This window comes from Panonychus citri, unplaced genomic scaffold (assembly GCF_014898815.1).
Source record: "Panonychus citri isolate SS breed McGregor unplaced genomic scaffold, ASM1489881v1 Contig00135, whole genome shotgun sequence".
Classification (NCBI taxonomy): domain Eukaryota; kingdom Metazoa; phylum Arthropoda; class Arachnida; order Trombidiformes; family Tetranychidae; genus Panonychus; species Panonychus citri.
Genome location: NW_026515540.1, coordinates 2,463,567 through 2,477,022, shown reverse-complemented (window position 1 = coordinate 2,477,022; position 13,456 = coordinate 2,463,567). Strand labels below are relative to the sequence as shown.

At 30.2% G+C, this 13,456-nt stretch overlaps 3 protein-coding genes and 1 long non-coding RNA gene across 4 annotated transcripts; 2 read left to right on the top strand and 2 right to left on the bottom strand.

The window, feature by feature from the left end:
• Positions 1 to 756: 756 nt before the first annotated feature.
• Positions 757 to 1,588, bottom strand: LOC128392102 (uncharacterized). The gene is made up of 3 exons (XR_008325930.1): positions 1,441 to 1,588; positions 1,136 to 1,268; positions 757 to 898 (listed from the first exon to the last, which is right to left on the bottom strand). It is a non-coding gene; the product is annotated as an uncharacterized LOC128392102 (long non-coding RNA).
• Positions 1,589 to 2,374: 786 nt separating this feature from the next.
• Positions 2,375 to 6,197, top strand: LOC128392095 (glutaminyl-peptide cyclotransferase-like). The gene is given in 6 exon segments (XM_053352083.1): positions 2,375 to 2,703; positions 3,733 to 3,882; positions 5,053 to 5,319; positions 5,398 to 5,555; positions 5,557 to 5,684; positions 5,765 to 6,197. Coding segments are annotated over 6 exon segments (1,083 nt in total). The 5' UTR covers positions 2,375 to 2,598; the 3' UTR covers positions 6,040 to 6,197.
• A 116-nt stretch (positions 6,198 to 6,313) lies between these two features.
• LOC128392016 (zinc transporter ZIP1-like) lies at positions 6,314 to 7,879 on the top strand. The gene is made up of 2 exons (XM_053351985.1): positions 6,314 to 6,455; positions 6,635 to 7,879. The coding sequence occupies exon 2, from the start codon at positions 6,662 to 6,664 to the stop codon at positions 7,877 to 7,879; it is 1,218 nt and encodes a 405-aa protein (XP_053207960.1). The 5' UTR covers positions 6,314 to 6,455; positions 6,635 to 6,661.
• A 231-nt stretch (positions 7,880 to 8,110) lies between these two features.
• LOC128391643 (uncharacterized) lies at positions 8,111 to 9,543 on the bottom strand. The gene is made up of 3 exons (XM_053351571.1): positions 9,390 to 9,543; positions 8,585 to 8,874; positions 8,111 to 8,455 (listed from the first exon to the last, which is right to left on the bottom strand). The coding sequence occupies exons 2-3, from the start codon at positions 8,810 to 8,812 to the stop codon at positions 8,273 to 8,275; spliced, it is 411 nt and encodes a 136-aa protein (XP_053207546.1). The 5' UTR covers positions 8,813 to 8,874; positions 9,390 to 9,543; the 3' UTR covers positions 8,111 to 8,272.
• Between the last annotated feature and the right edge of the window lie 3,913 nt (positions 9,544 to 13,456).

Below are 13,456 nucleotides of genomic sequence, written 5' to 3'. Positions count from 1 at the left end.
ATAAATTGGAAACAAAACAATTGAACACAGTAAGTAAAGTGAATATTTGGATTAATTGTTGTGAAGGAAATTATGATTAGCTGATGTTATGGGTTAAATTGGTTAAAATAATTAAATCAAATTAAGATTTTTTTTTTATTTTGATCACTTTGAAGAAATTAAATTCCAGTCCTTTTGTTTGTGAGATATACAATCAAGTAGAAACAAGATCATTTTTGGACAATTAAACGACATTTAAACGACACACAAACGATTGACCATATTAACAAGATCATTAAGCTTTTCCAAATGATGATTTTGTGCAATTAGAGAGGCAGAATTTTGTTGTATCAACTTCAAAGTGATTATGATTAAATTAGAAGGGAACATGCTGTTGATAGTTAAGAGAGAGATAGATAGAAAGAGAGAGAGAAAGATTGAGGAACATTCAATCGAATATTATTGTTGTTTGTGTTATATGGGATTTGAAAGGAAATTTTTGCATTGGGGAAAAAGAAAAAAGGAAACATGAGGAATCATGGATGTTGAAAGTTGGAAGATAATCTATTCCTCTCTTGCTCTCTCTCACAGATACACAGACACACACATATAATATATTAACCATTCTGAAGATGAAAATTGTTTCGTAAACATTTATATCAAAAATTATTCGTAGGCCTTTTTTGGTGGATTAATAAACGTGTAGAGATGAGTTGTTGTTGTTATTGTTGCTATTAGGTTGTAATTTTGGCTCTAAATTAAGTTCTACAGGGACTTGTCTCTGTCTTTAGCTTTTTCCTGGTGATTCCAGTTTCTTGGTCGCCATTACTATCACGCTTTTTCAAATTTCTTGATGTACTTTTGTCCCATTGTTGGTGTAAAAATCGTAAAAATATGTTGCTTCCTTCTGTGGTAATGGCTAAAGTAAAAGAGAAAATAAAATTTGATTACAATTAAGTTATGCTTATTGAAGTACCAAAAAGATAAATTAGAAGATATTGAAGAGAAAGTGATTAAGCAATTAGCGAAATTTAAGAGGACCATCTTCACCTTAAATCAATGATTGTTTGACAGAATAGAAGATTAACAATTAAGATGATTGGTACGAATAGAATAGAATAGAATAGAATAAATTTAAATAGAATAAAATACTTACTCTGTTCAGATGGAAAATCTTTCGTTGGAAGATAAACCGAAGGTTTTAGAAGACGATTTAAATGAGTCTGCTTGAAATCGACTAAAATTATTTGCATTATAAACAGGAGGCCCTTCAGAAATTCAGTAGTAGACTGTAAGAGAATTGAAAGGGAAAAAAGGTAAAGTTGAAATAAAACAATTTCGATAATTCCGAAAATCTGAATACTAATAAAATGGTGGAATAGAAAAAGAAAAAGAGAAAAGAGAAAAAAAGCTAATGGAGGAAGTTGAATGAGTTAACCAAAGTGAAGAGATTCAACTTACCATTTTTGATACAATTTTACAAGGAATTAGTTTACAATTAGAAGAAAAGACAATCACTATTTAGATGGAATTTCGATTAATTTAAATATCCAATGTATTCAGAGAGTGGTTGATGGTTTCATCAAAGTCAGAAGTGAAGTATCATCATGATGAAGGAAGAAAATGAAAAATTGTAAACAGAATTCGGTTACTTCGGTTATTCGAAACCCGCGTTCCATTTAAACGCTTCTCTCAATTTCAGCGGTTTTTTCTTTTAATCGGTTAATCGGTGAATCTTCACTTTTGTTGATTTGTAATTAAAATTAATTTTCTCTCCTCAAATCAAACCAATTGTTATTCTGGTAAAATTAGTTAATTGTTTGGTGAACGAAGATAAATTATTCACTGATTGATACTTTTGATTGGAAGATGGAACGTGTTAAATTGTCTCTTTAATTGTCTTTTACTATTCAACATGGAGGAGAAAAGGTAAAAATTTTGTTCTTTTCTTTTAACAATTTGATTTAATATTTTCTTTTCTTTTATTCTTTTTATAATCTTATTATTATTTCTCATTTTCGGTTTTATTTCTTGTTCTTTCTTACTTTTATTTTCCCTCTTCTTATAGATTTATGTTTATATGTACCAGTAAACCAGAAAATTGTCAATTCTTGTCATCTTTACATTGAGCTGAATCTAATTTTATCAACTCAAAGTGAGTCTGTATGTTAACAACAAACATCAATTTATATCAACAAGTTATTTTCTTACTCACCTTTACTATAAATTGTTACAATCAAGCCAACCAGTTAAACTTGTTGTCTTATTGACTTCATGTGTTTACCCGTCAACACATTTAAACAATTGTATTCATCTAATGTTTTTCGCTTGTTAATGTTATATTCAAATGGATACGTGTTGCTATTTTTATCAACAATTTGGTGACATTTATTGATTCTAATTCCATATTGTGATTAATCAGTTGAAATTTATGATACAAATTCAATTGTATTCAATTCTAACGACTAAATTATTCTCATTGTTTTCAAGTTTGTCATTTATCCTTCTTGTTTCTTCATGTTTTCACACCAATTATACTCACCTTTTTGTTATTGTGTTAATTAATCTTCATAAAATTTACAAATCATCATCAACTTTAATCAACCATATAATCTAATCATGGGCAATTTTTCACTCTGGTCACTTGTTAATATTATAAGAATCATAGCAACTAATACAGTATCTAATGATCCAGTTGGAGCTGTTAATTGGGATCCAAAACAGGTAATGTTGACAACCTTTAATTTTTCAATATCAGATTAGAAATGAAAGTTACAATTTTTGATTCTTCAACAATTTATTAATAGTTCACTAAAATATCCAAAAAAACAGCTGATCCAATTGTGAGTAATTCTCCTTCTCGACAAATTAGTAAATATTTTCAATTTGATTCGATTACATTCATGTAAATTAGGTTGAATCTCACAATTAAGAGACATGTAAGAGACCATTTAATGAGCTCTATTATTAATAGAATCAGTTTTTTGTTCCTGATATTAATCAGAATCAACAGTCAATTGTTAAATGATGTTACCAAACTCAGTGGGTAATGATTAGTAAATTGAATTTATTAGTTTTGAGGACAAACTATTGTGACCTTAATTGTTTTATTTTTCATTGTTACCATTTTACATCCTCATAAAATTAGACCTTAACAATTATTCCTGTAACAATTAACTTTGTTTACCAAATCAAATTTATATAACTATTAATATCATTATCAACTTTAGATCTTTAATCAGAGTAAATCACAATACTAATCATCTTAAAGGGTGTTGCGTTTAAAAGTATAACCCATCTTACTTTAGATTGTGATGAAAATGATAAGAATGAAGATATTAATCATTGGATTATAATTAAGAGTTAGTTACAATCAAAATTAAACAATTAACAATTTAGAGGAAAGAGAAATGTTTTGTAACTTCTCTTTTCCTCATAGAGCTGAAGTCTTTTCTTCTTTACTCTTTGATCACAAATTGAGTTTGTTTATGTTTTGTTTCTTCTTTATCTTCTTCATCATCTTCATCTTTTTATCTTCATTCTCATCATTTTCATCACAATCTAAAGTAAGATGAGTTATACTTTTTAAATGCAACTCCCTTTACAATATAATTTTTTTCTTCCTCTCAATCAATGTTATTCAACTGAAACAATTGAATCTGATTGATTGTTTTCATCTGATACCTTTATTTTACCTTGAATATATCATTATATCACAACTATAATTAATTAAATCTAATTCTCTAATTACAGTGGCATCATCAATTAAAATACATGGAATCAAATGAATTATATTCAATCGCCAGTGATTCACCAACAGCTCATGATTACTTTAATTACACACTGAATCAAATAATGATTCCTCGAGTTTCCGGAACAGAAGGAAACAGAAAAGTCCGAGAGGTAACTATTATTATCCATTTAATTGCCACAATTAACTAATTAATTGTGTTTTTCTAATCAACAATATATATATTAACCTAAAAGAAAAACCTTAACAAGATGTAATTTTTTTTTTTCATTCGTTGTCAAGTTAATTGTTGCATTACAATCAATGTCAATCAAAAAATAATTCCGGTTAATTTATATCTGATATTATTTACTATTGAATTGATTCTGGTGAAAATAATAAAAAGCAACAATTTAACAATCAATTCAATAAATTACCTGTTCATCTGTATAAACGTTTGACAATAATGTAATTGTTATTTACTTAATTGTCATTCTAGTTTGAAATGATGATGATGATGATGATCAAACAAACAGCTCCCACTCACTACAATTAGTATATTGTTTAGATACCTAATATTAGTAGGATAGAAATTAACAATCGTATTTAATAGTTAACCATTTATTGTGTAAATTAATCAACAATTAACTTGATGAACGGAAATGCCAGAATTTAATCATAACAATATTTTATTTTAGCTTAACATTCAGTGTAGTAATACAAATCCAATGGATTAAATTATTACTCTAATCAATTAGAACAAAAATAGATTAACCTAACCCCAAATACCCAATAATTTAAGGTAAATGTAGGTGTTGATTAGATTGACATTGACATCTTATAATATATAATGTATATTATGAGATTACAATTTAATAAAACATAATATGTTAATCCACCAAATAACATTCACTGGTTGGTAAACATTAATCAACTAATCAATGTTGTTGTTTTATTGATTAATTTTATATAACTCACCATGAATGTAAAATTAACTCACTGAATGTAATTATAAACCTATTTACATACTAAATTCTTATACTATATGTAAGTTAATTAAAAGTTAATTACATTCACCTTTATCATTACAAATACTCCAATCAGATATATAAATTAATTTGATTTATTAGATAAACATACATTTATTAGATTCACTGAGAGATCATCAAAACTATTCAGATGAAATGATTGAGTTTCATTTTATTAAATTGTTTTGGCCTTTTCTATTTATAAGTTGTGGCTTTCAATACGGAAATCACTCATTAAATTGTTGATTTTTATCTTAATCTTAATCTTGATTTGATTATTTATTCATTTTCGATCTGAATTTATATACTTGATAGTTCATTGAATCTTCGATGCGAGATCTTGGTTGGACAGTTGAAGAAGATTCTTTCATGTCCAATACACCTCATGGATCTAAACCATTTGTTAATATAATTGCGACATTAAATCCATCGGCGTGTCGTCGATTAATGTTTGCCTGTCACTATGATTCTAAACTTTTTCCTGGTCGGCAATTCGTTGGTGCCACTGATTCAGCGGTTCCATGTGCAATGATGATTGAAATTGCTCGACATTTTTCAACGAGTTTAATTAAACACAAACAGGTAAATATTTTCAATTTTCTATTCATATTCAACTGTATTTCCTTTTATTCATTTTTATTTAATTTTTTTATTCCATAGGAACATAATGATTTGACGCTTCAGTTTGTCTTCTTTGACGGTGAAGAAGCATTCGAACAATGGACTGACACAGATTCTCTTTATGGCTCTCGACATTTAGCTGCTAAATGGAACAAGTTAAGATTCCCTAAGAATCAAGCCGATCGTCAGAGATGCCCGTGACTTTGCTTCTGAATTAGATCGTATTGATGTAATGGTTTTACTTGATCTTCTCGGCTCAGCTAATCCAACATTTTACAGCTATTTCCCCGATACTAATCCTCTTTATGCCAAAATACTTCGTGCAGGTAAGCTATACATGTAATATAAATGGCACAATCAGTTCATTTCGATTAACAATTTTTATCTCTTCTCTTTTTTTTCCTAGAACAACAATTGAATGATTTATCTTTGCTACAACCTGAACCACCAAAAACAACTACAAGCTATTTCAAGAACCGTCTGAGTTTCGGAGGAGTCGATGATGATCATAAACCTTTCGCCGCTCGAGGAGTTCCCATTGTTCATATAATTCCGATGCCTTTTCCTTCCGTATGGCACAAATTATCGGATAACCATGAATCTCTTTCTCATTCAGCAATCAACAATCTATTTAAAATATTCAAAGTTTTCATTGCTTCTTATTTACATTTGACCATTTAATTGACTTCCATCTCATGACTTGATCACCAACGATTGATAATCAACAACTACAACAAAACGTAAATGTAATTGAATATATTTTTCTAACCATTCCAAAGTCATTGTAATCGAAATCAACAAATATTTTCAATAATTTGTTATAAATCAATTTACGTTAATCAGTTAAACTGTTTCTAATTGTACTAAGTCCAAATAGTCAATCAGAAAATAATCAAAAGAAACAAGCGAAAAAGATTAATTTACAAGTTATTGTAAAACTCTCGCGAATTAAATTCTTACCCTTAATTGTTCCCCCTGTTAATTGTAAATCATCATCGTAAATTCATATAATCCTTTGTAATAATTTTCACTTGTATGTAAAAAAGAAATGATAGAAATCGTTATCAACATCTCTATGTAACTAGCGACACTTTCAGGTGAAGTATTTAAACTAACACATCAACATCTTAGTAGATTAGTCAACATTTACCTTACTCACTGAGCTTTACTGTAAGAGTACAGTTAATGATTAGTTGATTGTTTCATTTTTTACCTGTTCAACTTTTTCCATTTTCTCTCCTTTTTCTCTCAACTATTTGTGTTCCTTTCTCTTCAGCTCAGAGATTTAATTACATAATTGACTATGAGTGTAACCGGTGCCCGTGTCGTTGCCATTTTCGCTCTTTTCGGACTTACAATGGTCGCTGGTCTTGGACCCGTTCTGGTGTTTAATCTGTGGAAAAAGAAAAAAGAAAACAATCAACAGGATGGAACAAATAATTCAAATTCTACCGCTAATAAAATACTACAACTTTTACTGGTCTTTGGTGGTGGTGTCCTTTTGGCTACTTGTTTTGTTCACATGATTCCCGAAATTCAGGAAAATTATGACCACTACATGGAAACTCGTGAATCTACACATAACCATGATGAACACGAACATGAACATGAACATGATCACGATCATAATGAACTAATTGCTAATACTTCAACCTCCTTAATGGAAAGAAGTGAGATAATTGTCAACACTTCAAACTCTCGTGATAATATTTACAAACACCCGATTCATCATGATGGTGAAGATGAACATTCTCATGGTTCTGTTCCTTGGGTGGAAATTTGTATTTGTTTAGGTCTTTTTTTAACCTATTTCATTGAAGAATCAGTGTTGTTATTGATTGGAAGAGATTCAGCTCATCATCATCATCATAATCATCATAACCACATTGATCATCAACATAATAGTTCCGGTGAAAATGGTGATCATCATGGTGGTAAAGTTGGTTGTGATAATATTGCCATTGATCTGAAAGGTGATGATATAACTGTAATATCATCATTTCACCAGCAATCTAATGGTCATCATCATGAGCCGACATCGGGTCATGTTGAAGGAGTTTGGACACGATTTCTTCGAGGATTGATCATCGTAGTAGCTTTTCTGGCTCATTCCATTTTTGATGGAATCGCGATTGGCCTCCAAAGTACAGCAACCTCCGTTTGGACCATGTTCTTTGCCATTTGCCTTCATAAGCTCGTAGTTGTTTTCGCCATTGGCTTTGAGCTGTTTGAGAAAACACGTTCCCTTATACTGACCTCTATCCATATGACCATTTTCGCGGCCATGTCACCTCTTGGTATCTTCTTGTCCATCGTTATTGAACAAGGACTTTCAGAAGATGGCAGTTTACCGCTTATACTGTTAAACGCTGTTGCCACCGGGGGCATTTTATACATCGTTTTCCTTGAGATTCTTCAAGCCGATCGATGTCCCGAAATCAATGGCCTCATTCAACTGGTGGCCTTAATGTCGGGTTTCATCTTAATGACTCTCATAACGGTTTCATGGTCATGGTCATGATTAATTTCGGTAATCAACCAATGTCCAGAATAGAGAATTATGAAAAAGATTTATTCTCGATGCTATTAATCAATTCAATTACGTTTTCTATTTATAATTGTTAATCATCTTTCATTTTTCAGTTTAAAGACTAAAATTAAAGTAAAATAAATGTTCACTTATACACAGAATTATGTTCATACGAAGCTACGAATTAAATGAAAAGCTCATCGTAGTAATTGACTTTATCAGTTGATAGTAAATGAAATTGAGTTGATTGTTTAATATGATTTGTTTATGGCAATGGCGAAACAATGATAAAAGTTAAATTAGGAAACAATTAACATTTGATGATAACAAGGTTTTAATTGGTGGGATAAAATTGAATGATGGATTAGAGTAAAAAGATTTAATTTATTCAGTTGGTTTGGAATTGAAATCACGAACCATATCATCGTCTAATTCATTAGCGATCTCGTTTTCTAATTGTTGGTACTTTTCAACGGCCTTTTGAACATTACCGAGAATTTTGAGTAAATTGTTGGACCAATTTGCGTCGGTTGATCGTCGTACGCGTAATTTACCTTCGTTTTTGGACTATTGGGATAGAATGAAGGAAAAAAAGAGCAAAATGAGAATAGATTAGATTAGAATCATTCTATTACTTTGATTGTGTAACATTAGAAGAGCATTTTAATCAGTTGATTAAGATTAATAATCACTTACACTTAAAGCAGCGGCAGCGATTGTGGCTAAACCCATTACAAGGAAAGTGGGAACTGTACCGTCTTGGATAAGTGACATGAATCCCGATCGTTGGGTGACATCTTTGTGATCGTAGTTCAGAGCATTGTCGGATGTTTCCTCTTCCGATTTACGTCGAGCAGAATCAGAGGCAAGGACAATTCGGGCGAAGATGAAAACACAGGCCAAAATGAGGTATTTGATATGCATCGTTGAAAGAGTATAAGGAGATTGAGATACACACACACAGAACGAAAGAGAAATTGTTTTTTCTAATTGGAAACAGTGATTAGGATATAATAAGAAAAATGAAGAAATTCATGAGAAACGAGGTCTTTTTATATGTTAGGGTGGAAGAGAATCCGGAATGAAAGAGAAAATTGAAACAAGATGGTCATCTTTTTCTTCCATTATCTTCATTAATCAAGGCGGACGAACAATTTTTTCTTTCAGGGGTTGTCCTTTTTTCTACTCTCTATCATCATGGCTCCTTAATTCATCTTCTTTCCTGCTCTGATCGCCCGAACAAGAAGCAAAAAGAAAAATCTCTTCCGTGAATTATTTGTCAAAATCAAGGCAAAAATGATCTCCAGCCCAGTTCAGCTTTTCTCCTGCGAACATGCCCTTCTTTTCACCCTCAAAGAAAAACCCCTCCGTCAGTTTATCATCTTCTCTCATCTCTCATCTTTCATCTCTCTCTCTCTCTCTCTCTCTCTCTCTCTCTCTCTCTCTCTCTCTCTCTCATAAGATTATTGCATAATAAGAGATAGAGAGAAGATAAAAATACCTGTCCTGAGTCCGATTTCTTGTGGGCCTTGTTGTCATGACGGAGCTTCTGTTGATTACTTCTTGCTGAGATCGGTGATTAAAACCACTCTAATAATATGATTAACGTTTCTCCGATCACTTCCCGAAGGGCTCTCTCTGGGTTAAGGTCAAGATCAACTTGTTATCCTCTCTCACTAAATAAGAAGAGAAAGAAAATCTGAACAACCACATGATCAATTTATTGAGTAACTGGAAAATGTCATTGCCCTTCATTGGTCTTCAATTCAATGACCTTTTCCCTTTCTGATTATCAAGAGAAATCAACAGATTGATGATTAAAGATACAATTTATCACAAGTAAACATCAACTAATTAGATACACAATAATTAGTGAAAGAAAGAAAAATAAACAACCTCGTTAATTGTTATTGAGAAACTAAAATATTAGCTAATTAATCATCAGAATATTTTTCAGCTGGTTAACCTTTTTCCCTCCAAAAAGAAAACAATCAAATTAAATCAATCCGAGTGAATTAACTAACCATTCGTTAGTTAATTCAATCACTGCAGTGATTGAATTTCGAGTCAAGGTAAATATGATTAAGTTAATTTCATAACTATTTCTTAATTGTTACCAATCTCTGTCCTTGATTATTAGAGATTCTCTTCTTGATTGTTAACATCTAATCAACTTAATCAATGTTAAAATATTGCAACAATTTAATTAATATTGAAAGTGATGTTTCTTTCTTCTTTAATTGTAACTGTACTTTGATCATCATTTTATTATCACGATAAACAATTACATTCTTGTAATTACAATGATACATTGATTATCTTGTATTCATATGGATCATCATCACCTTTACAATTGTAATGATAACTTTTCATTGCACCTCTACATGTAAAGTTAATTAACAATCATCTAACAATTAACTCTTATTGACGTCAATACAATCTAAACACTATTAATTAGCACGTACACAGGTCATTAGCGATCAACGCGATTACTTAATTGTGTTCACTAGGGTAAATGTATGTTTAATCACAAGCATTGGTTAATTTTCCATTGATGTTCAATCTAGTTAATTGATTTTCATCTTTCCCGTCAAGAGGTCGGTCTCAAGGTTAATTACTGATTAAATTGTAGAAGTATATTGTCAATATAAATTGTAGTGGTTGTTAAAATGTGAGAGAGTGAAAGTGAGAGATTGTTAAAATTGATTGTTAAATGAACTACAGAAGGTTTTAATTAGTGTCACATTGATGGAGATAAAAAAGTCAATTGATTCTGAGATAAGATCTAATTAATTGTAAGTGATAGTATCAAATTGTTACATCAACTTCACCTGATTGATAAATGAGCTAAATCAGTTTTCTTCCAATGATCAACCAATCAACTTGAGCTGATTCTAATTCCAATTAGTTTACAGTTTAATTATTGATACAGTTAGACTTGATCGTTGTTGACTTAGAGATTTACTTTGTTAATAACATAATTTCATATTTTCATCTGCAAATACCTTTAATTAATTACTCTAATATTTTCTTTATAATTGTGCCTAGTAATCAATTAGTTTTCAATTATCATTGGTAAATGTCGATTAAAACATATCTACAAATCAGTTTTGATCATTATCAGTCAACAGAACTTATAACTAAATGGATTAGTTACAAAATTGTTATCATGTTATGAACAATTAACGAGTTAATGAATAGTTAATAATTTTAGTCAAGTTCTAGTTAAATAAGATTGGTAGTTGGAATCTTGGTTCTTAAAGTTTATTTTTACTAAAAAACGTCGGATTATCTTGTGGATATATCCACCTAATCTGTAGATACCTAACCTAAGTTTATCCCACTCCGATTCGAACTGAGCCCTATTGGTAAATGGACATGTCCTTTAACATGTCCAGCCACACAATGAGAGCCAAAATTAAATTTACTAATTATACTAATAAAGCAAAGCAAGTACTAACTTTCATCTAGGATCATCAAATAAAAACTCAAATTACTTTTGGTCAGATATTGATGAAACCACTGATTAGAGCGATGCTGATGAATATGAAAATCAAAACAAATAATCGATATTATTCAATTAATTACTAGTATTCACATCTCTGTTATCAGTATTTCATAATAATCTTCCATATCTAATTAAATGATTTGGATTGTTTTATCTTTATATTAACAGTGATATTGATTATTCAAGTCCAATTAAGGACCAATCTTTATTAACTTTAACTTATTACTAATAAGTTATTGGTTAATTATAATAATTAATAATTAAAGGTGATGAGTTGTTGAAAATATTGGAAGTAGACAAAGCATACCACTTTAGCACAATTTACCTTTACACCTTCCTTTTACCTTTCTTTTCTAATCTTTCTTTCTTTTCAAATTTCTTTCCCCCTTTCTCTTCAACATTAACTTGTTTTATTTTTTCAAATTAACCCTGAGTTTAATTTCTTTTCCTCTCTCCTCCACACATCATTAACTCACTTCACGACCTATTTCCCACCTCTCTTTCCTTCACCCTATTTAATAATTTTTATAATCATTAAAGAGATTTAATGATCTTAAAGATCATTAACGATCTTAATGATCTTAAAGATCATTAACGATCTTAATGATCATAATGGCATTTTCAATTCCAGGTCACATCCATTATAATTCTTATAAATGAATGAATGAGCGTAAAATATTCATTTTATCATACAGATTCGTAAGTAAAACGATAAATAGAAGTTTATCTTTAAAATTTAATAATCAAGTTTTCTTTTAAAGTTTCTTTGAAGTTTTGTTTAAAGTTTCTTTAATCTTCAATCTTTAATTTAATTTATTAAATTAATAATTCAATCTAATCTTTGTGATATAAAATACCTGGATTATATCCACAAGAAAAAGTTAAAGTCATCTTTTTATTACACCACATCGAAAATTAACAACCAACCATTAAAAAGTAAGTTGTTTTGATTTAAATCATTCGTTTTATCTACAATTTACGATAACGTTGGATAATGTGATAATTTTAAAGAAATACCACCATTTCAATTCTTGATTTGTTTATCTCTTCCTGTGTTTATATCCATCCTCCGTGTTTCTCTCTCTCTTGTGTTTATCTCTTTCTCTCTTGTGTTTATCTCTCTCTCTCTCTTGTGTTTTCTCTCTCTTGTGTTTTCTCTCTCTTTGTTTTCTCTCTTGTTTTCTTCTCTCTTGTGTTTTCTCTCTCTCTCTTTGTTTTTCTCTCTCTCTTGTGTCTTTTTCTCCTATGTTAATCTCTCTCTCTCTCAGTCTCTTTTAGTCTCTTTTAGTTCCTTTGACTTCATTTCTCTCTCTAGTGTTTATATCTCTCTCTTTTGCTTTAGACCAAGATTCATAACAACATTATGAATTGTAGATATCTTTCTTTATGATCTTCTGTATGACTATAGCTAGGATCCTTTACAGTTAGATAAATTGATTCACGTGACTCTAGTTCTTGTCTATCGTCATTGTTTTTCCATCAATTATGTTGAGGTCCAAATTCCACATTTAATATACTTCTGTACTTTGCTCATTTATGATAATGTTTTTTGAAATTTGATCATTTTGTACTTGTTTACACTTAACTTTTGCATACCTTCATTTCATAACCACACATTTTTAACTTTGTTCCTTAGCTAACGATCTAAGTTGCCAGATGTTCAACATCTTGAGTGAGTGAATGAGTTAAACATTTTCCCATGTTAATGAATAGGCTTTGATCTATTTATTCAATTTCAATTTATTTTTTCACTTCTATCCTTTCTTCTTTACATAAGAATGACGCGTTTTGCATGTTTTTTATTTCATCAATTCTTAAGTCAGTGAATGGTTTAACATTTTCCCATGTAAATGAATAGGCTTTGATCTATTTATTCAATTCCAAGAATTTTTCACTTATCCTTTCTTCTTTACATGAGAATGACGTTTTACATGCGTTTTAATTTCATCAATCCTTAAGTTAGTAAATGGGTTAAACATTTTCCCATGTTAATGAATAGGCTTTGATCTATTTATTCAATTCAATTTTTTCACTTTATCCTTTCTTCTTTACATGAGAAT

Excerpts from the sequence above, each read along its gene's own strand:
- LOC128392016 (XM_053351985.1), top strand. The coding sequence starts at position 6,662 with ATGAGTGTAACCGGTGCCCGTGTCGTTGCCATTTTCGCTCTTTTCGGA.
- LOC128391643 (XM_053351571.1), bottom strand. The coding sequence starts at position 8,812 with ATGCATATCAAATACCTCATTTTGGCCTGTGTTTTCATCTTCGCCCGA. Across the intron at positions 8,456-8,584 it reads TCGCTGCCGCTGCTTTAAGT|TCCAAAAACGAAGGTAAATT; the intron begins GTAAGTGATTAT and ends CTATCCCAATAG.